Here is a 23424-nt window from a genome sequence, read left to right as displayed (position 1 = left end):
AAACATCCAATCAACCATATGTTCAGCCACTCATCCAAACATCCAACCATTCTTTCATTCGACACTTTATCCATCACCCATGCATCTAACCATCCGTCATCCTCTCCATCCATCCAAACATCTAACCATCTACCAGTCCATCTGTCTATTCATTCAGCCATCCTTACATCTAACTTTCGTCCATCGATTCATTTCTTCATCCCTCTATTTGTCCATGTAATTCTCTGCTTTCATCACACTCATCCATTTGTCCTCCATATGCCCATTCATCCCTCCATTCAGCCATTCATCACTTTTCCATCTCTTTCTATCCAATTATCCATTCATCTCTTCATTGTCTATTTTTTTACCCTTTTCCAACTCAAGCTGGAAAGTTATCCACTCATCTATCTTTTCATCTCTCCATCTATCCACCCAACCATGCATTCATCAAATCACTCTTTTGCTGATTTCATCATTCATTGATTTCTTGTTTTGTTTTTATTTTTGTTTATTTTTTGAGACAGAGGCTTGCTCTTGTCGCCCAGGCTGGAGTGCAATGGTGCGGTCTCAGGTCACTGCAACTTCCACCTCCCCGGTTCAAGCAATTCTCCTGCCTCAGCCTCTCAAGTAGCTGGAATTACAGGCAACTGCCACCACACCCGGCTAATTTTTGTATTTTTAGTAGAGACAAGGTTTTGCCGTATTGGCCAGGCTGGTCTTGAACTCCTGACCTCAGGTGGTGCACCCTCCTTGGCCTCCCAAAGTGCTGGGATTACAGGCATGAGCCACTGTGCCTGGCCCATTCATTGATTTTTTTTTTTTTTTTTTTTAGAAGGCGTCTCGCGCTGTTTCCTAGGCTGGAGGCAGTAGTGTGATCTCAGCTCACTGCAACCTCTGTCTCCTGAGTTCAAGCGATTCTTCTGCCTCAGCCTCCTGAGTAGCTGGGGCTACAGGCGTGTGCCACCATGCCCAGCTAATGTTTGTATTTTTAGTAGAAACAGGGTTTCACCATGTTGGCCAGGATGGTCTCAATCTCTTGACCTCATGATCTGCCCACTTCGGCCTCCCAAAGTATTGGGATTACAGGCGTGAGCCACTGCATCCAGCTGATTTCTTTACATTTTCATTCATCCCTCTATTCTTTATTCACTCTTGTGTTTACTTATTCACCATTCACTGACTCACCCACTTTCAAATTAGCTGGGTTGGCTTTCTGATGTAATGGGTTAGCAAGCTTCAGGACAAACCACAAAGTGATGAATTAAACCCTCTATATTATTAATTGGATAAAATGCTGTAAAACCGGTTATAAGCATGACTCAAACTAAGTTTAAATGTTCGCATGTCTTTTTTTTTTTTTTTTTTTTTTTTTGAGACGGAGTCTGGCTCTGTCACCCAGGCTGGAGTGCAGTGGCGCGATCTCGGCTCACTGCAAGCTCCGCCTCCCGGGTTTACGCCATTCTCCTGCCTCAGCCTCCTGAGTAGCTGGGACTACAGGCGCCGGCCACCTCGCCCGGCTAGTTTTTTGAGACGGGGTTTCACCGTGTTAGCCAGGAGACGGGGTTTCACCGTGTTAGCCAGGATGGTCTCGATCTCCTGACCTCGTGATCCGCCCGTCTCGGCCTCCCAAAGTGCTGGGATTACAGGCTTGAGCCACCGCGCCCGGCCAAATGTTCGCATGTCTAAAGCAACTTTCTGGAGTGATGGATATGTTCCATACCTTAGGTCACACAGCTCTGTGCATTTGTTAGAACTCCTTGGCTCATATATTTTGTTTTGTTTTATTACATTTAAATTTATTTATTTTATTAAATTCTCTTTTTATTTTTGTTTTTATTGAGACAGGATCTCACTCTATTGTCCAGGCTGGAGTGCAGTGGTGTGATCACAGTTCATTGCAGGCTCAACCTCTGGGACTCAAGTGATCCTCCCACCACAGCCTCCCAGGGTGGGCACCACCATGCCCAGCTAATTAAAAATATATATATTTGTAAAGACGGGGGTCTCCTTATGTTGCTCAGGCTGGTCTCGAATCCCTGGGCTCAAGCAATGCTCCTGCCCTAGCCGCCCAAAGTGTCGGGATTACAGGTGTGAGCCGCTGTGCCCAGCCAACTGTACATTTTAGATTTGTGCATTTCACCGATATAAACAAAGAATCTTTCCACAACGCTTACCACAAAGAAAGAATCATAAACAAATATTGTACTCTACCTAATGATATACTTGCTGAAATGTTTAAGGGTGACAAATACTGATGTTTACAATTTACTTCAAATGGATAAGCAAATAAAATGATGGCTGGGTGCAATGGCATGAGCCTGTAATCCCAGCACTTTAAGGGACCAGGTGGGAAGACTGCTTGAGCCCAGGAGTTCAAGACCAGCCTGGGCAACATGGCAAGACCCTGTCTCTACAAAAAATTTAAAAAGTAAGCCAGATGTGGTAGCAAATATCTGTAGGCCCAGCTGCTAGGGAGGCTGAGGCAGGAGGTTGGCTGGTACCCAGGAGTTCAACACGCCGTGAACCATAATCACGCCCCTGCACTGTAGCCTGGACAACAGAGCAAAACTCTGTCTGTTTCTTAAAAAATACAAAATATTAAAATAAGATAAAGAAATAGTGCTCGCTTCAGCAGCACATGTATTAAAAATTGGAATGATACAGAGAAGATTAGCATGGCCCCTATGCAAGGATGACACGCAAATTCATGAAGCATTCCATATTTTTTGGCCGGGCATGGTGACCACGCCTGTAATCCCAACACTTTGGGAGGCTGAGGCAGGAGAATCATGAGGTCAGGAGTTGTTTTTTTTTTTTTTTTTTTTTTTTTTTTTTTTTTTGAGATGGAGTCTCGCTGTCTCCCATCAGCTCACTGCAAACTCCGCCTCCTGGGTTCATGCCTTTCTCCTGCCTCAGCCTCCCAAGTGGCTGGGACTACAGGCACCTGCCAACACGCCCGGCTAATTTTTTGTATTTTTAGTAGAGACAGGGTTTCACCGTGTTAGCCAGGATGGTCTCGATCTCCTGACCTTGTGATCCGCCCGCCTCGGCCTCCCAAAGTGCTGGGATTACAGGTGTGAGCCACCACGCCCGGCCCAAGGTCAGGAGTTTTTTACACCAGCCTGGCCAACATGGTGAAACCCAGTCTCTACCAAAAATACAAAAAATTAGCTGGGCATAGTGGCGGGCGCCTGTAACCCCAGCTACTTGGAAGACTGGGGCAGGAGAATCACTTGAACCCGGGAGGCAGAGGTTGCAGTGAGCCGAGATCGCGCCACTGCACTCCAGCCTGGGCCACAGAGCGAGACTCCATCTCAAAAAATAATAATAAAAAATAAAAAATAAAAAACAGACTTCCAGATGGCCCATGTGTCAAAGAAAAACTCAAAAGGGAATTTAGGAAAGATTTTGAGATAAAAATAAAAAATAAAAACACAGGATCTAAGGATATACAAGATCCAGCTAACCATAGTATTTAGAGGGAAATTTATAGCTTCATGTATTAGAAAGGAAGAAAGGCCAGGCACGGTGGCTTGAGCACTTTGGGAGGTCAAGGCGGGGAGGATTGCTTGAGGCTAGGATTTCAAGGCTGCGGTAAGCCATGATTGCGTTACTGTACTCCAGCTCTCCAGCCTGGGTGACAGAGCAAGTTCCTGTCACTAAAAAAAAAAAAAAAAGAAAAAAAATGAAAAGAAAGTCCTCAAATGGGCTGGGCGCAGTGGCTCATGCCTATAATGCCTGCACTTTGAGACGCTGGGGCAGGCGGATTGCCTGAGGTCAGGAGTTCAAGACCAGCCTGACCAACATGGTGAAACACCATCTCTACTAAAAATACAAAAATTAGCCAGATGTGATCGCTGGTGCCTGTAGTCCCAACTACTAGGGAGGCTAGACAGGAGAGTCTCTTGAACACAAGAGGTAGAGGTCGCAGTGAGTCGAGATTATACCACTGCACTCCAGCCTGGGCGATGGAGCAAGACTCTATCTCAAAAAACAAACAAACGAACAACAACAACAAAAAAAAACAAAAGGAAGGAACTCAAATAAATAAGTGAAAATCAATGAAATAGAAAATATAAAAACAATTGGGAAATAAATATAACAAATTTGCCCATCAACAAGTGACTGGATAAGCGAACCATGGTCATACAATGGATTATGTAGAAGGCCAAGGTTCTTCACCCCCTAAAGGTTTGTTGAAGAATTATTGACATGAGGTTGGTTAACAGAAGAAAAGGCATATACATATATCTATATTTCTATACTCTCATATATAACGTGTATATGAGAGTCTTTAGAATGATGACCCAAAGATACAGAGGAAATCGTCTACTTCTATGTTTAGTTTAATAAAGTTTTGTTGTTGCTGTTGTTGTTGCTGTTGTTTTGAGACGGAGTCTCACTCCATCATCCAGACCAGAGTGCAGTGGCGCCATCTTGGCTCACTGCAACCACTGTCTCGCTGGTTCAAGTGATTCTCCTGCCTCAGCCTCCCGAGTAGCTGGGATTATAGGCGCCCGCCACAATGCCCAGCTAATTTTTGTATTTTCAGTAGAGACGGGGTTTCACCATGTTGCCCAGGCTGGTCTTGAACTCCTGACCTCAAGTAATCCACCCGCCTTGGCCTCCCAAAGTGCTGGGATTACAGGCATGAGCCCCCACACCTGGCCTAGCTTAATAAAGTATGGACAGCCCTACAGAAATATGACTGGAGGGGCCGGGCACGGTTGCTCACGCCTGTAATCCCAGCACTTTGGGAGGCCGAGGCAGGTGGATCACGAGGTCAGGAGATCGAGACCATCCTGGCCAACACGGTAAAACCCTGTCTTTACTAAAAATACCAAAAACTTAGCCGGGCAGGGTGGCGGGTGCCTGTAGTCCCATCTACTCGGGAGGCTGAGGCAGGAAAATGGCGTGAACCCAGAAGGCGGAGCTTGCAGTGAGCTGAGATTGCACCACTGCACTCCAGCCTGGGCGACAGAGCAAGACTCTTTCTCAAAAAAAAAAAAAAAGAAAAAAGAAAGATGACTGATGAAAAAGGGTATGATCTAATGTGAGTACACTGAGTGGGGAGAACCAACAAGGCCTTTCTGTCTAGGTTTTTTTGTTTGTTTGTTTGCTTTTGTTTTTTTTTTTTTTTTGGCTCTTTGAGTGTGTATTTTTTTGGTGGAGGTACGGGGCAGGATCCTCTCTGGAATGGGAGTTTTATGACTCACAGTCAAGTAAGGTAGGTCAGATTATTATTATTATTTTGAGACATGGTCTCCCTTTGTCCCCCAGGTTGGAGTGCAGTGGCGTGATCACTGCTCCCTGCAGCCTCAACATCCCCCACTCAACGATCTTCCCATTTCAGCCTCCTAAGTAGCTGGGACTATAGATGTGCACCACCACACCCAGCTAATTTTTTTATTTTTTTATTTTTTTTTTTGAGACAGAGTTTCGCTCTTGTTGCCCAGGCTGGAGTGCAACGGTGAAATCTCAGCTCACTGCAACCTCTGCCTCCCGGGTTCAAGCCATTCTCCTGCCTCAGCTTCCTGAGTAGCTGGGATTATAGGCATATGCTACCACACCCGGCTAATTTCCCGGATAATTTTGTATTTTCAGTAGAGACAGGGTTTCACTATGTTGGTCAGGCTGGTCTCAAACTCCTGACCTCAGGTGATCCGGCTGCCTCGGCCTCCCAAAGTGCTGGGATTACAGGCGTGAGTCACCACGCTGGCCTATGGTCAGCTTTTATACAGATAGGGTGGAAGAAAAGTTAAAGTAATATTTTTAGGTTTTATGGCTGGCTTTGGGCAAAAGGGTTTTGGTTTTTATGACCTGCCTTTGGGGAATAGAAATTCTAGTTTTCATAGCTAGCCTTGGGGACAATGGGACTGAGCGACAGGAGGGCAGGAAAAGGTCCAAGGAAAACTTTTGCTACTGAAGCTGCTGCTGAGGCCTTCATTTTGGAGTATTATTTTCATTTTCTTTTCTTTTTTTCCTTTCTTTTTTTTTTTTGAGATGGAGTCTTACTCTGACACCCAGGCTGGAATGCAGTGGTGCGATCTCGGCTGACTGTAACCTCTGCCTCCTGGATTCAAGCGATTCTCCTGCCTCAGCTTCCCAAGTGGGGACTAAGGCATGCGCCACTAGGCCCAGCTAATTTTTTGTATTTTTAGTAGATATGGGATTTCGCCATGTTGGCTGAGCTGGTCTTGACCTCCTGACCTCAGGTAATCCACCTGCCTTAGCCTCCCAAATTACCGGAATTACAGGCATGAGTCACCGTGCCCAGCCACCTGGCCCTCTTATTTATTTATTTATTTATTTATTTATTTATTTATTTATTTATTTATATTTTCTTTCTTTCTTTAAGAGACAGGTGCCGGGTGCAGTGTATCAAGCCTGTAATCCCAGCACTTTGGGAGGCTAAGGCAGGCAGATCATAAGGTCAGGAGACTGAGACCATCCTGGCCAACATGGTGAAACCCCGTCTCTACTAAAAATACAAAAAATTAGCCAGGCATGGTGGCACACGCCTATAATCCCAGCTACTCAGGTGGCTGAGGCAGGAGAATCGCTTGAACCCGGGAGACGGAGGTAGTGAGCCAAGATCCCGCCACTGCACTCCAGCCTGGGCAACAGATCGAGACTCCGTCTCAAAAACAAAAACAAAAACATGTGGTCTCACCTTGATGCCCAGGCTGCTGCTCTGGAACACCTGTCTTCAAAGGCTCCCGCCTCGGCCTCCCAAAGTGCTGGGATTATAAACATGAGCTACTGTGCTCAGCCCATTTGGGGGTACTGTTTTCTGAGGCCCAGAAGTTGCAACTCAGACAAAAAGAAATGCAAACACACGAATAAACCTCAAAAACATTACACTAAGCAACAGTTGTCAGATGTTTATTTAGAAAAAAAAAAAAAAAACGAGGCCGGGCGCGGTGGCTCAAGTCTGTAATCCCAGCACTTTGGGAGGCTGAGACGGGCGGATCACGAGGTCAGGAGATCGAGACCATTCTGGCTAACACGTTGAAACCCTGTCTCTACTAAAAAAATACAAAAAACTAGTCGGGCGAGGTGGCGGACGCCTATAGTCCCAGCTACTCGGGAGGCTGAGGCAGGAGAATGGCGTAAACCCGTGAGGCGGAGCTTGCAGTGAGCTGAGATCCGGCCACTGCACTCCAGCCTGGGTGACAGAGCGAGACTCCGTCTCAAAAAAAAAAAAAAAAAAGAGTAATGCACTTTTATGCTAAGTTTTATAGCAGGAAAAACTAATTTATGAAGCTGGAGAGCAGATCAGTGGCTGCCACCCAGGTGACAAGGGTGTGGTTGGGACAGGTATGGAAATGTCCTGTACCTTGACCGGATGACCACACAACCGGATGTATTCACGGAACTGTAACCTAAAAAGGAGGAATTTTATTGTGTGTAAATTACACCTCAATTAAGTTGATATTGAAAAACAAAACAGGCCAAAACAGGTGCGGTGGCTCACGCCTGTAATCCCAGCACTTTGGGAGGCCCAGGCAGGTGGATCACCTGAGGTCAGGAGACGGAGACCATCCTGGCTAACATGGTGAAACCCCATCTCTACTAAAAATACAAAAAATTAGCTGAGTATGGTGGTGGGTGCCTGTAATCCCAGCTACTTGGGAGGCTGAGGCAGGAGAATCGCTTGAACCCAGGAGGCGGAGCTTGCAGTGAGCTGAGATTGCGCCACTGCACTCCAGCCTGGGCGACAGAGGGAGACTCTGTCTCAAAAGAAAAAAAAAAAAAAAAAAAGGAAAGAAAGAAGCACACTAATATATTTATTTTACTTTTCTTTTTTTGAGAGGAAGTCTTGCTCTGTCACAAGCTTGTGCCACCACAGCAGGTATATATTTTATAATCAGAAAGGAGATGACAAAAAAGAAAAAATGGCCAGGCGTAGGGGCTCACACCTATAACCTCATAACTTTGGGAGGCTAAGGCAGGCAGATCATTTGAGGTCAGGAGTTCGAGACCAGCCTGGCCAACATGGTGAAACCCCATCTCTACTAAAAATACAAAAATTAGCTGGGCATGGTGGCACATGCCTGTAATCCTAGCTACTCAGGAGGCTGAGGCACGAGAATCGCTTGAACCTGGGAGGTGGAGGTTGCAATGAGTCAAGATCATGCCACTGCACTCCAACCTGGGCAACAGAACAAGACTCTGTCTCAAGAAAAAATAAAAGGTATGACATAGGTCCCAGAACGTTCTGTGCAGCACTGTTTGGATGTATTGAATGATGTGAAACAGGCATCAAGGAGGGCTCAGGTAACATTCCTTGTTTGTTACTCCACACAATGGGGCACTCAGGCGCCAGGAGAATTAATGAAGCAAAACACAAATGTGGATAACCCCCCAAAAGGTTCAGTGGGTAGAGGGTGCTACCCTTTATGTGAGGAAGGAAAAAAAGTAAAACTACACGTGCATGTGTTTAAATGCACATAGATTTTTGAAACAATGCACAAGAAATGAAGATGGATAACAGCATTTTCATAAACATAACAGAAAGAAGGCCTTTTTTTTTTTTTTAATTGAGACAGAGTCTCTGTCGCCCAGCTGGAGTGCAGTGGCCCAATCTTGGCTCACCACAACCTCCCCCTACAACCCGAGTTCCAGCGATTCTTGTACCTCAGCCTCCCGAGTAGCTGAGACTATAGAAGCGTGCCACCACGCCTGGCTAATCGTTTTGTATTTTTAGTAGAGACAGGGTTTCGCCATGTTGGCCAGGCTGGTCTCAAACTCTTGACCTCAGGTGATCGGCCTGCCTCTCAGCCTCCCAAAAGGAAGCCTGTAGAAAATACACATGTGGGCCAAGCGCAGTGGCTCACACCTGTAATCCCAGCACTTTGGGAGGCCGAGGCGGGACTATCCCTTGAGGTCAGGAGTTTGAGATCAGCCTGGCCAACTTGGTGAAACTCCGTCTCTACTAAAAATACAAAAATTAGCCGGGCATGGTGGTGGGCACCTGTAATCCCAGCTACTCAGAGGGCTGAGGCAGGAGAATTGCCAGAACCCAGGAGGCAGAGGTTGCAGTCAGCTGATACCATGCCACTGCACTCCAGCCTGAGAGACAGCAACACTCCCTCTCAAAAAAAAAAAAAAAAAAAAAGGAAAATGCATATGTGGCTGGGTGTGGTCACTGAAGCCTGTAATCCCAGCACTTTGGGAGGCCAAGGCGGGCGGATCACTTGAGGTCAGGTGTTGAGACCAGCCTGATCAACATGGTGAAACCCCGTCTCTACTAAAATACAAAAATTAGCCAGGCATGGTGGTGCACGCCTGTAATCCCAGCTACTCGGGAGGCTGAGGCAGCAGAATTGCTTGAACCCAGGAGATGGAGGTTGTAGTGAGCCGAGATCACGCCACTGCACTCCAGCCTGAGCAACACAGCGAGACTCTATCTCAAAAAAATGTAAAAAAATAAAAATAGGACCGGGCATGGTGGCTCATGCCTATAATCCCAGCGCTTTGGGTGGCCGAGGCAGGCAGATCACCTGAGATCAGGAGTTTGAGACCAGCCTGGCCAACATAGTGAAACCCTGTCTCTACAAAAACACAAAAATTAGCTGGGCATGGTGGTGCACTCCAGCTACTCAGGAGGCTGAGGCAGGAGAATCGTTTGAACCTGGGAGGCGGAGTTTGCAGTGAGTCGAGATCATGCCATTGCACTCCAGCCTGGGCAACAGAGTGAGACTCCATCTCTAAATAAACAAACAAATATATATTTACTTTGAAATAACAAATATACAGAAAGTTGTAACTACAGTACAAATCTCAATTTTTGATGAACAGGCCAGGTGTGGTGGCTCACGCCTGAAATCCCAGGACTTTGGGCAGGAGGACCCCCTGAGTCCAGGAATTCAAGACCAGCCTGGGCAACATAGCAAGACCCTGGCTCTACAAAAATCCAAAAAAAAAAAAAAAATTAGCCTGGCACCATGGCACGTGCCTGTAGTCCCAGCTACTTGGGGGGCTGAGGTGGGAGGATGGCTTCAGCCTGGGAGGTTGAGGCTGCAGTAAGCCCTTATCCACAACTCCACTCAGCCTGGACAACAGAGCAAAACCCTGCCTCAACAAAAAAAATTTTTATTTAAAAATTTTTCGCCGGGCGCAGTGGCTCAAGCCTGTAATCCCAGCATTTTCGGAGGCCGAGATGGGCGAATCACGAAGTCAGGAGATCGAGACCATCCTGGCTAACCTGGTGAAACCTCATCTCTACTAAAAAATACGAAAAACTAGCCGGGCGACCTGGCGGGCACGTGTAGTCCCAGCTACTCGGGAGGCTGAGGCAGGAGAATGGCGTAAACCCGGGAGGCAGAGCTTGCAGTGAGCTGAGATCCGGCCACTGCAGTGCAGCCTGGGTGACAGAGTGAGACTCTGTCTCAAAAAAAAAAAAAAATTTTTTTTTGATGAACTGTTAGCAATGGAGGGTGTCCAGGGGCTTGGTCTCGTGAATGAAGAACTGGACAAAATGGACAAACAAAGCAAGGAAATAATGAAGCAACAAAGGCAGAGATTTATTGAAAATAAAAATATACCCCACAGTGTGGGTGCACCGGGAACACAGGGGCTCAAGGGCTGGGTTACATAATTTTTTGGCGTTTAAATACCTTCTAGAGGTTTCCATTGGTTACTTGCTGTACGCCCCATGTAAATAGAGAGGATGTTTCCTGTCATAGCTGAAGTGTGAATCCGCCTTATGTTCCCTGCCTCCAGACCCTATTTTCCTGCCTCAGAACCATTTGAGAATAAGTCGCAAACATGGTGCACCACCAAATACCTAACTATATTTTCCATAAACAGGGACAGGTTCCCACATGTACACTGTCGGTCAACGGTGAAAATCAGGACATTAACACGGCTGGATCGCTATCATCTAATCCGAAGACCCAACCACATTCACCACTTGTGCCAATCATGTGTGTTCATTTCAGTGTATGTTTTGAAATGTATACCAGATGCATATATTATCTTTATGAAAAAACTGATATTTTAAAACCACTCGTCACAGCCAAATGAAATAAGAGCGAACTCATTCAAGCAGGAGCCCCGGAGAACTACGAGAATCCGGCCTCTTCCAGGTCTCCTCGCCTGAGCGGGGCTCCCTCCTGACCGCCGCCCACTCACTCCAGGGCCAGTCACGGGAAGTGACCGCTCAGCTCGAAGGTCGCAGGGGCCTAAAACCCCAGGTCCTGAACGCGCCTGGGCCCTGCAGCGAACCTGGCGTCCCCACTCGACTCCAGAATCGGATTCAGGCCAGGCCAAGAACCACCCCAGCTTCCTGCGTCCGCCTCGGTCCAGGATGCAATGCCGAAGGCGGACGCCAGGGGGTCGGAGGCTCAAGGGCAGGGATCGAAGCCCAAGCCCTGGGGCGCCCACCAAGCTGTGGCTCGGGACTAAGGTTCCGGAACAGCCGGCCCTGAACACCCACGTGCAGCTTCCGATCTCAGCCCTGGCCTGCCTCCTCGGTCCCGGGCTGAGACCCACGGCCGCTGCAGGGTGCCCCGGCGAGGGTGCCTCGGCGAGGGTGCCTCGGCGAGGGTGCGGGCTCAGGGCGCACAGTGCTCCCAGCATCTCCCACCCCAACCCCGCCATTAAGGGGAGCCCCAGCGACGCCCTGAACCCTGAAAGTCACACTGGGGTCGGGCTGCACTTGGCGTCCCCTTCCCCTCCCGTCACAGTGACCAGGGCTAGGGCCGGGGTCGGGGCCGTGGGGGAGAGTGGAGGGCGCGTGGGAATGGGGCTCGCTGCGCCACGGAAACCCCGCGCCGTCCTTCAAGTCCTCCCTGCTGCTCCGCGGAGCCGGGGCCGCTGCCATCGCGTCTGCCCCGAGGGTGCGCAGGCGGGTACCTGTCCCGAGTCGGAACAGGTCGACTCCCTACAGTGGGAGGCCGGAGACGACCGTCGGGCTTCCCAGCCCCACCCGGCACGTCTCTGGGGGCGGGAGGCCAGGAGAGAAGAGGGTGGGAGAGATGAGCTGCAGGAGGATACGGGACCCAGGGATCCGGGGATATTAGAACACGCTTTCCACGCGTAGGACTGGGGCCCACAGGTGACCAGAAAGGTGGGACTCATTCGCCCCCTTTGCAGATGGACCCATATTGGCGCCCCTTAGATGTGCAGTGGGGACACCAGGACCTGTGATGAGCGTCTCCGCGTCCCGAACGCCAGCAGATCCGCCAGACCACATTTCGGCCTGGCTTGCTTTGCATAAATGCTGCGTCAGGACACGCCCCAGACCCACTCCTTCCCAGATAGCGACTCTCATGCCTTCGCAGACAGAAAGTGTCCTAAGCACAGGCAGGCTCAGAACCCGCCTCCGCATCGGATTCGCTGTGAGGCTCCGAGCCAGTATCTTGGCCTCTCTGGGCCTCAGTTTGCTCATCTCAGTGAATGGGACACAGACACAGTCGCGCTGCGGGCTAACGCTTTATTTGCCACCCAAGGCCCCAGGCCCGCCTGGGCTTCTGCTCAGAAGATCTTCACGGAGTCCAGCTGCACGTCCCCGCCCACCTCCACCAGGCGCACGCGCGCCAGCGGCAGGCGGTGGCGGAAGTGGTGGTACTGGGCATCCCCAACCACGGCCTGCAGGGAGGGTCGGTGGTGAGGATTCCGGAGGCCCATGCTGGGTGGCCCTGGGGAAATCACTCATCCCCTCTGGGCCTCAGTTTCCCCACTGGGAAAATGGGCCTATTGTTCATTCTAACTCTTGCGTGAGGATCAAACGAGTTTACTGGATGGCGCAGTAAAAAACGGCTTTTTTAGTCTTGGTAATGGATATTATTATATCCGCGACCATTACCCGCTATTAAAGCGCAGAGGAGGGAGGTGAATTCGCTTAAGGTCTGGGTGGCGGAGGATCTGCCGCCACCTCCACCCCCCAACCCTTTAGCTAGGATGACTTCCTGGGCGCTGTCTCCAACCCATTCTTTCCCATGCCTCAAACCCCGGACCTCAGGAAGGAATGAACTGGGATTAGGGTCTGGAATGGCGAGTCAGGGCCACGCCTTCCCGCTAGGACGCCCACCCCTTGGACACTGGGCTGGTGCTCGCCTCCTCCTGACCCTGCTGTCTCTCTGACCCAAGTGGGAGTTGTTTAGGCGAGAGAGAGGGTCGAACGACACCCTTCTCTGCCTTGGCCACGCCTTCCCTACCCCCCTCACCCCGCCCCAACCTCCCTGCCTTCTACCAATAGCCTGGCTTTGCCCAACCCTCTGCTCCAGGGACCTAGGTCTTGGCGTCCATGCCCCTGTCTCAGAGACGCACCTTGAAGCCGTCGTCGGACGCGATGATGAGCACCTCGAAGGGCTGCCCGCGCTGGAAAGGAACGCCAGGCCCGCGCTCCTCGCGGCCCCAGGAGCCTTGCTCCTTGCTGTTGAAGACCACCTCCGACGTGTCCAGCCGGGGGTTGAAATGCAGGGCGGCATCGGAGTCCTGCTCCTCCCCGCACAGCAGGTTTATGTGGAACCTGGAAGTGGGGTTGGTGGCCGTCAGGGCTCAGAAACCACCCAGACCAAGAAATGTTGAAGGTGAGGAATACTGATGTCTACAATTCACTTTGAATGAATAAGTAAATGAAATGTTGGCTGGGTGCAGTGGCTCACCCTGTAATCCCAGCACTCTGGGAGGTGGAGAAGGGAGGATCACTTGGGCCCAGAAGTTAAAGACCAGCCTGGGCAACATAGCAAGACCCCATCTTACAAAAAAATGAACGAACAAACAAAAAATAAACCACCCAGACCAAAGTCCTTCAAAAGGCTTATGGGCTGGGACTCCCCATTCCCAGAGCACCCCCAAATTAACAGGGACCTGAAGACAGGCACACATAGCAGGAGAGGTGGCTGACTAATGACCAGGGAGCTTAGATTCCCAAGGCAGCCAAAATGTCATGAGGCCCTTGGCAGAAACCTGCCCAGACCAAAGTCACTATGCTTAGGGCAGGGTGCCCTCATTTCCAAAGAGCCTGGGAGCTGCCCAGGAGGTCTGGGTGATGGCCAGGGCGCTCCTGATGCCCAGGGAACCCTCAGGTTCTACAGGACAAAGAAGAATACCAGGAAGCCCAGTATTTCCAGGGTGCCCCAGAATCCAGAAGGCCCAAAGTTCCTTAGCCAGGAAGTCAAAGGATGGCTTGGCAAAGACTCCCAGGGTCCAGGTGTCTACAGGACTTGGAGTATTCCCAGAGTTCCCTGGGACTCAGACATGGAAGTCATAGGACTGTATCTAGGAACCCTGAGATTACCCAGGAACCTCAAATTCTTAGGGAAACTTAGGGACCCCAGCCACAAAGGCATGGGGCAAATAAGTGAATATATCAGATTTGAGGTCAGAAATGGCCCCGGACTCCTAGCCTGGTGGATACAGATGGCCTAGGGCCCCTATTTCTGGACTGCAAAAATTGGGGGTCAGCTGAGCCTAGAGACCTGTACCCTTTACCCCTAGGGCCTGGGGTCTCACCTGCTGGCATTGGGAGGAACCAAGCCACGAATTCTCAGCACCGTGCCAGGGCGGATGCCCTCGGGCAGTGAGGACTTGTGGGGAACGTTCTGCAAGAGTGGAGTGCAGGGGCCACTGTGAGCCAGTGAGACTGAGGAGGGAGGCAGAAGGTGGGTCACCCCTCAGAGGAGTCGACCAGGACTGAGACTGGCAGAAATCAGTGGAAGAGAAAAGGGTGGCAGAGAGGCAGGAAAGAGACCAGAGACAGAGAAACAGATGGGGAGAGCGACAAAGAAAAACAAAAATCCTCAAAGAGGGACCCAGAGGAAGCCACAAAGAGGTAGAGGGGACAATCAGGAAGGGCGGTCACCCAGAGGCCACAGCCCAGGTCCATCCATGGCGCACCCACTGCCCACTTGCTCCTTTGAAAGAGGAGCCCCCAGCCCCCTCCCTACTCGGCCCCGCCCTGGGCCTCTGGAGCACTCACGGACATGGCTGGGACAGGGTCAGGCAGCCGTGGTGCTGGGGACTGCTGGGGACCTTAAATAAAAGCAGGGCGGGGCTGGCCCTGATGACTCACCCCACCTCTTCCCACCCACCACCCACACCTGGCACAGACCCTGGCCCTGGGGCAAGCCTGGCGAAGCGGGAGTGGCACCTCTTCTTGGGGGCCCTGATCCCCTCCATCACCCAGGGCCCAGGTGCACTGCCCCTCCTAGGAGATGATAATAAGAGGGACCATTTAACAATAATAAACTCACAGCAGAGAAGGCTCCTCATGCCACCGCCCCTCCAGCCCTGCCTTCCCACTGCCTGGCGCACGGAGAGCCTCTATTTCATTTCATGTAATTATTTGTTCTTTTCAAACCTGTCTGAAAGAAGTAATTTCTCTTATTTTAGACACAGACGTATTAGGTCCTGGGAGGCCAATCTGGGTGGGAACTCCAGATCCTTCTCTCCAGCTAAGAACCTCCTGCCTGGACTGAGGATGTCGGCGCTGAAATCTAAGCTTCTGCCTCTGCAATGGAACAGCAGCCGCAGTAGGAGTGATAGTGACAGACGGGGAAGCTTCACGGGTTCACAGGGGGCCTGCCTGATCCCCTCAGTGCTGCACCCCTGGGTCCTGGAGTGTGCCCACTTCATGGAAGTCCTCAGTCAGGAGAGGTGAAAGGAGGGGATCCACTAGGACTATGCCTGTCATTTCCTAGGCCCCTGGGCTGCCCAGGATATGCAGGAAATCACTGATTGGGACCCCACCATTCCAATAGGAGGAACATGAGCCACTCCCATTGTACAGAGGAGGAGGCTGAGGCTGGGGTGGGAAGTGATTTGCCAAAGGCATGAGCCATGCAGGACCCGCTGCGCCGACCTCTGGCTCTCCTCACCTCTGCTTGTGCCTCTCCTGTGGGTTCTGTCTCTGGGACTGGCTGTCTCACTCTGTCCGTCTCTGCCTCTAACTCTGTCTACTGCGTATTCCTGTCCCACTTGTCTCCTTCAAGTCTCTCTTGTTCCTCCTTCCAAGACTGCTACCATCATGCCACCAAGTTTGCAGGTCAGGATGAGGCAGGTTTTGGGGTGGTGGGTGGCCTAGCACCCCATCACCATCTCGATCAAAAGCAGAGCAAGGTGGGGACCCTCTCGCCAGCCCCGAAACAGCCCCCTTGGGTCTAAGACTCTAGAAGAGAACTAAGGTTTGGGAATTGGCTTGGGGGAGGGGCGGGCAGGGCTGAAAGATGCTTCTGAAAGACAGGGATAGTGTGGGAGCAGAGCAGAAACCACTCCTAGCAGCCCAGCAGCCCTCCTGGACATTTTCCACTCCCCACTCTGGCTCCTGCCCCACCCAGCAGGCTGCTGAGAGGGCTGCGCACAGGCAGGCTGGCAGTGGAAAGTTTGGGTGGAGACACCAGACCCGGAACCATCCTCCACCCTCTGTGTCCCAGGCCCCCAGGCTCTCGCCCCTCCCCACACACTCCAAGGCACCAAGCTGGAGGATCAGTTCTCTGGCACATGAGCTCAGAGAGGGAGGCTGGCAGCTGCATTTTGGTGGGGGCTGCAAACACCCCCATTTTTCAGAGGACAAAACTGAGGCTTGGACAGGGGGCCACCTCTCAGCCAAGGAAGCGGCCAGGCCCTCAGCTCCAGAGGGGTCTTTGTGCCAAGGACATGTCATGGGCACGAAGAGAGAGGACAGTGGGGTGTCCGCTGATCACACCACCAGCCCAACTCAGTTAGTTCCCGAGAACGTTCCCCTGAATGGTGGATTCCGTCATTCTAACATTATTGACCATTCTAAAGAAGACACTCACGACTGGGCAACACAGCAAGACCTCATCACTACAAAAAATAAAAATAAAATAAAATAGCCCAGTGGGTTGGTGCACATCTGCCTGTAATTCCAGCTCCTTGGGAGACTGAGGCAGGAGAATCGCTTGAGCCCAGGAGGTCAGAGGCTGCAGGGACCTATGGTCATACCACGGCTCTCCAGCCTGGGCAACAGAGTGAGACCTTAGTCCACAAAAAGAAAAAACACTCTTTACGTTACTTGCATCATTCTGTACCTCGCTATTGTTTCCCAAGAACATCTTTTTATTTATCACTTCACTGCGGCTGGATATGACTTCACACCCAACCAACCTGCAAGCCCCAACTTGTCTTAAGTCATTGGCCAAATGATTGTAGTCAATTTGTTATCAGTCTAAAAGGCTGGTTCCTTTCCTGTAACTGATATGCATCCTTGATGGGCTCTTATTCATTAGTGTTGGTTATCTTTCTCATCAGTTGTGAAACAATATTTTCTTTTTTTCTTTCTTTTTTTTTTTGAGATAGAGTCACCCAGGCTGGAGTGCAGTGGCACAATCTCGGCTTGCTGCAAACTCCACCTCCCGGGTTCAAGCAATTCTCCTGCCTCAGCCTCCCGAGTAGCTGGGATTACAGGCACCCACCACCACGCCTGGCTAATTATTGTATTTTTAGTAGAGACGGGGTTTCAGCATGTTGGTCAAGCTGGTCTCGAACTCCTGACCTCATGATCCGCCCTCCTCAGCCTCCCAAAGTGCTGGGAGTACAGGTGTGAGCCACTGCGCCTGGCCTGAAGTAGTGTTTTCATGAGCCTTTTTTCTTTTTTTCTTTTTTTTTTGAGACAGAGTCTCACTCTGTTGCCCAGGTGGGAGTGCAGTGGTTCGATCTTGGCTCACTGCAACCTCCACCTTCCAGGTTCAAGTGATTCTCCTGCCTCAGCCTCCTGAGTAGCTGGGATTACAGGTGCCTGCCTACCATGCCCGGCTACTTTTTGTATTTTTAGTAGAGATGGGGTTTCACCATGTTGACCAGACTGGCCTTGAACTCCTGACCTCAGGTGATCCACCTGCCTCAGCCTCCCAAAGTGCTGGGATTATATGTGTAAGCCACCGCACCTGGCCGCCTTTTTTCAATTTTAAATAGTTAATGTAGGCCGGGTGTGGTGGTGCACACCTGTAGTCCCAGCTACTCGAGAGGCTGAGGCAGGAGAATCGCTTGAACCCAGGAGGCAGAAATTGCAGTGAGCCAAGATAGCACCATTGCACTCTAGCCTGGGCAACAAGAACAAGACTCTGTCTCAAAAAATATATACAATAATAATAAAAAATGTATGTATTTCTCAATAGCCTTTCTATGAAGGTATCCTTCCCATAAAATAAAAGATGCAGATACTATAGTTCACTGATTTTGAGAACTGTGGAGACCTATCTAACCACCTCCTCAATTAAGTTTCCTGGTGTCCAGGAGATAGTGGCCTCTTTTCTTGTTCCAGGAAGCCACCGGCCAGTGTCACTCCTGACCATTTTTTTGTTTTGTTTTTTGAGATGGGGATCTCACTCTGTCACCCAGGCTGGAGTGCAGTGGTGCAGTCTCCGCTCACTGCAGCCTCAACCTTCTAAGCTTAAGCCTCCTGGGCTCAAGAAATCTTCCCACCTCAGCCTCCCGAGTAGCTGGGGCTACAGACACACGCCACCAAGCCTGGTTAATTGTGTGTTTTTTGCAGAGAGAGGGTTTTACCATGTTGCCTAGGCTGGTCTTGAACTCCTGGAGTCAAGCGATCTGCCTGCTTTAGCCTCCCAAACTGCTGGGATTACAGGCATGAGCCACTGGGCCTGACCACTCCTGAGCGCTGACTGGCCACCAAAGTTCATTTGTCTCAAATAAAGAAGAGGGAGTAGACTGATTTTTCTGACTTGATGCCTCTTTTAGGAAATAATTTAGATGAAAAGTAACTAATTGCACACTAGGTGGTTGTAGAGATTTAAAATTCAGCCAGACGCGGTGGCTCAAGCCTGTAATCCCAGCACTTTGGGAGGCCGAGACGGGCGGATCACGAGGTCAGGAGATCGAGACTATCCCGGCTAACACGGTGGCACCCTGTCTCTATTAAAAATACAAAAAACTAGCCGGGCGCGGTGGCGGGCGCCTGTAGTCCCAGCTACTCGGGAGGCTGAGGCAGGAGAATGGTGTAAACCCAGGAGGCGGAGCTTGCAGTGAGCTGAGATCCGGCCACTGCACTCCAGCCTACGCAACACAGCGAGACTCCGTCTCAAAAAAAATAAAACAAAATAAAAATTCAGGCTCCATGAATGTCATTTTGTTGGTGACATTTTGGTTATTTTTTGTACACAGTGAAGGTAATTCAGGGACTGCTTTTTGTAAATCAACATTCCAATGATGAAAATGACACTTAGAATTCTCACTTTAGCTGAGCGCAGTGGCTCACACCTGTAATCCCAGCACTTTGGGAGGCCGAGGCGGGCGGATTACCTGAGGTCGGGAGTTCGAGAACAGCTTGGCCAACATGGTGAAACCCTGTCTCTACTAAAAATAGAAAAAATTAGCCGGGCATGGTGGCATGCACCTGTAATCCCAGCTACTCAGGAGGCTGAGGCAGAAGAATTGCTTGAACCTAGGAGGCGGAGGTTGCAGTGAGCCAAGAATGCGCCATTGCATTCCAGCCGGGGGGACAAGAGTGAGACTTCCTCTCAAAAAAAAAAAAAAGAAAGAAATCTCACTTTGTTCTTGGCCAGGCGCAGTGGCTCACATCTGTAATCCCAGCACTTTGGGAGGCCAAGACGGTGGATCACCTGAGGTCAGGAATTTGAGACCAGCCTGGCCAACATAGTGAAACCCTGTCTCTACTAAAAATATAAAAAAAAAAAAAAAAAGAAAAAAAATTAGCTGGGTGTGGTGGCACACACCTGTGATCCCAGCTACTTGGGAGGCTGAAGCAGGAGAATCACTTGAACCCAGGAGACAGAGGTTGCGGTAAGCCGAGATCACACCACTGCACTTCAGCCTGGGAGACAGAGCAAGACTCCATCAAAAAACAAAACAAAACAAAACAAAAACAAAAACAAAAAACAACAGAAACTCACTTTATTCTTAAGCTTTTATGCCCATTGGAAATCCTACAACTCTATTTTTATAAATATAGTAAATATTAATAGAAGAATCCAATTGCTGCTAAGAAAACGTCTATTCTCTAGTGTTCAGTTCCATTTATAAACTTCGTTAATTAAACTCTTTTAAATATTTTAAACTGAATGCTTAATTTTAGAGGTTATTCATTTTTCAGTGTTTCAATTGCTCTATAAACTCGTCCAAGTAATTCTTGTAAGTTTCCTCGTGATTCCTGTACATTTCAATGCTTAAACAGTAAAATACATGCATAGCTTTTTCTTCTTCCTTCCTTTCCTTCCTTTGCTGAACAATTGGGCCCTAAAGCCATTATGTGGGGCTGAACAAGGTCCTGGTGGCCCTGAATGGGCTGATTGGGGCGGGATGTCCTTGGGGGAGGTGTTTGGGGGTCAGGGCTGAGCAGGATGAAGAGCGCTCGGCACAGGCTGCCCGTAAGTGCCCAGTGAGGGCCAGCAGGACACATGAGAGGGAGCCTGAGCTCCCGGCATGGGAAGAGGACACTACGTAGGGTGGGTGCTGACCGAGGGGCATTGGAGCCGGCCTGTGGGGGAGGCGCCGTGTGGGAGTCAGAGATGAGTACTGGGACTGCTTTCTTTTTCCAGGAGGCAGTTACAGATACAGAAAGGGAGAGGCAGGCACCAGCCCCGTGGAGCTGGACTGGAAGTGGAGGCATTAGCATGAGCTAATGGTTTGAGGATTGGGTTATTTGGTGGGGCAGGTTTGTACTATTTTTATTTTTATTTAATTTAACATGTTTTTTTTTGTTTATTTAGAGTCCAGGCTGGAGTGCAGTGGTGTGATCTCCGCTCACTGCAACCTCTGCCTCCCGGGTTCAGGCCTCCCGGGTTCAAGCGATTCTCCTGCCTCAGCCTCCCCAGTAGCTGGGATTACAGGCACCTGCCACTACACCTGGCTAATTTTTGTATTTTTAGTAAAGACAGGTTTCACCATGTTGGCCAGGCTGGTCTCAAAGTGATCCATCGCCTCGGCCTGCCAAAGTGCTGGAATTACAGTTGTGAGCCACCGCGCCGGCCTGGACTCTTTTTAAATATGATAAAAATATACATAACATAAAATGTACCACTTTCACCATTTTTTAAATTTGGAAACAGGGTCTTACTCTGTTGCCCAGTGCAGTGGCGTGATCATGGCCCCACTGCCATCTCACACTCCTAGGCTCAAGCGATTTTCCCGCCTCAGTCATCTGTGTAGCTGGAACTACAGGCACACCCCCACAAGGCCTGACTAAGTTTTAGTGTTATTTTGTAGAGACGGGGTCTCACTATGTTGCCCAGGCTGGTCTCAAAACTCCTGGCCTCAAGCAGTCATACTGCCTCAGCTTCTCAAAGTGCTAGGATTACAGATGTCAGCCACCTTGCCTAGACCTCTCTCATTTTTTCTCCCTCCCTCCCTCCCTCCCTTCCTTCCTTCCTTCCTTCCTTCCTTCCTTCCTTCCTTCCTTCCTTCCTTCCTTTCTCCCTCCCTCCCTCCCTCCTTTCCTCCCTCCCTCCCTCCCTTCCTTCCTCTTTCTCTTTCTTTTCCCTTCCCCTCCCTTCCCCTCCCTTCCCGTCCTCTCCCCTTCCCTCCCCTCCCCTCCCCTCCTCTCCCTTCCCCTCCCCTCCCTTTCCTTTCCTTTCTCTCTCTCTCTTTTTCCTTTTTGAGACAGGGGCTCACTGTCACCCAGGTTGGAGTGCAGTAGTTCGATCTTGGCTCACTGGAGGCTTCCCATCCCAGGCTCAAGCAATCCTCTCACTTCAGCTTCCTGAGTAGCTGAGACCACAGGCGTGCACCAACATGCCCGGCTAATGTTTTGTATTTTTCAGAGACAGGGTCTCACTATGTTACCCTGGTCTTTAACTCCTGGGCTCAAGTAATCCTCCTGCCTTATCCTCCCAAAGTGTTGGGATTACAAGGCATGAGCCGCTGCACCCCGCCTCTTTTTAAAAAATATATGATAAAATGGCCGGTGCGGTGGCTCACACCTGTAATCCCAGAACTTTGGGAGGCCGAGGCAGTCGGATCACGAGGTCAGGAGTTCGAGAGCAGCCTGACCAACATAGTGAAACCCCGTCTCTACCAAAAATACCAGAATCAGCCGAGTGTGATGGCCGGCACCTGTAACCCCACCTACTCAGGATGCTGAGGCAGGAGTATCGCTTGAACCCGGGAGGCAGAGGTTGCAGTGAGCTGAGATCGCACCATTGCACTCTAGCCTGGGCGACAGAGGGAGACTCTATCTCAAAAAAAAAAAAAGATAAAATATATAGAGGCCGGGCACAGTGGCTCACGCCTGTAATCCCAGCATTTGGGAGGCCAAGGCGGGCAAATCACTTGAGGCCAGAAGTTCAAGCACGAGTTCATGCTTGAACTCAGGAGGCAGAAGTTGCAGTGAGCCATGATCGCACCACTGCACTCCAGGCTTGGTGACAGAGTGAGACTGTGTCTCAAATAAAATAAAATAGAATGTAAAATTTGCCATTTTCCTTAGTTTTAAATATACAGTTCTGTGGGATTAAATGCATTCACACTGTTGCACAACCATCACCACCATCCGGCTCCAGGCCTTATTCATCTTGCCCAGCTGAACCTCTGTGCCCATTAAACACCAACCCCTCATCCCCTCTCCCCAGTGCCTGGCAACCACTGTGCTCCTTTCTCTCTCTTTGAATTTGACTGCACTCCAGGTGTCATAGGAGGGAATCATACGGTAATCATACGGTATCTGTCCTTGCTATTATCTCTGTCTGAAAGAGATATAACTACAGATGTCAATATGTATACATGCATCTGTGTGTGCATAGACACACATACGTGTTCCCAGATGCCCCCTCTGTGTGCTGGAGTGGCTGGGAGTAGAGACACCTGAATAGCAGTGAGCACGCTGTGCCCAGATTTGGTTCCTCAGGGCTATGCCTGTCTCTACTAAGGGACCCTGGTAGAAATGGCTGCTTCAAGGCTTGAACAGGGAAAGTACAAAATGTGCTGGAACGACTAGGATCAGAAAATGCGAAATTGTTCACAGTGTTGGGGCACATTGCAAAGATATAGGATCCAGCTTGAAGGACTCCCCCAGGTGAAATCTGTGACACGGAGAGCCATGGGTGGTGAAACAGTGAACAAAATAGGAAAGTGAGGCCAGGCACAGTGGCTCACACCTGCACTTTGGGAGGCCAAGGTGGATGGGTCACCTGAGGTCAGGAGTTCAAGACCAGCCTGACCAACATCACAAAACCCTGTCTGTACTAAAAATACAAAAAAATTAGCCAGGCGTGGTGGTGCGTACCGGTAGTCCCAGCTACTCAGGAGGCTGAGGCAAGAGAATAGCTTGAACCTGGGAGGCAGAGGTTGCAGTGAGCAGAGATCACCCCTCCAGCCTGGGCGACACAGAGACTCCATCTCAAAAAATTAAAAAAAAATAAATAAATAAGGAAGGTGTGAGTCCATATCAGTGTGAACCAAGAGCTGACAGACATGATCAAAGTGTGATAAAGAATGAGGTATTTTGTTTCCAAGAATCTCCTCACCAAGTGCTTACTAATCACAAAGGACAAAAGG

At 50.0% G+C, this 23424-nt stretch overlaps 2 protein-coding genes and 1 non-coding gene across 3 annotated transcripts; 2 read left to right on the top strand and 1 right to left on the bottom strand.

The window, feature by feature from the left end:
* Positions 1–2601: 2601 nt before the first annotated feature.
* LOC114674233 (U6 spliceosomal RNA) lies at positions 2602–2709 on the top strand. The gene has a single exon (XR_003725250.2). It is a non-coding gene; the product is annotated as a U6 spliceosomal RNA (small nuclear RNA).
* Positions 2710–10492: 7783 nt separating this feature from the next.
* Positions 10493–17196, bottom strand: LGALS7B (galectin 7B). The gene is made up of 4 exons (XM_028839350.2): positions 14915–17196; positions 14449–14537; positions 13261–13462; positions 10493–12579 (listed from the first exon to the last, which is right to left on the bottom strand). Exons 1-4 carry the CDS (start codon positions 14918–14920, stop codon positions 12466–12468), a joined length of 411 nt encoding a protein of 136 aa, XP_028695183.2. The 5' UTR covers positions 14921–17196; the 3' UTR covers positions 10493–12465.
* Positions 11297–16787, top strand: LOC144337477 (uncharacterized). The gene is made up of 2 exons (XM_077982624.1): positions 11297–13523; positions 15328–16787. Exon 1 carries the CDS (start codon positions 11297–11299, stop codon positions 12029–12031), a length of 735 nt encoding a protein of 244 aa, XP_077838750.1. The 3' UTR covers positions 12032–13523; positions 15328–16787.
* Positions 17197–23424: the final 6228 nt, after the last annotated feature.

The sequence above is a fragment of the Macaca mulatta genome, chromosome 19 (assembly GCF_049350105.2).
Source record: "Macaca mulatta isolate MMU2019108-1 chromosome 19, T2T-MMU8v2.0, whole genome shotgun sequence".
Classification (NCBI taxonomy): domain Eukaryota; kingdom Metazoa; phylum Chordata; class Mammalia; order Primates; family Cercopithecidae; genus Macaca; species Macaca mulatta.
Note: the sequence above shows the minus strand (reverse complement) of the source record. Positions and strands in the feature narration are given on the sequence as shown.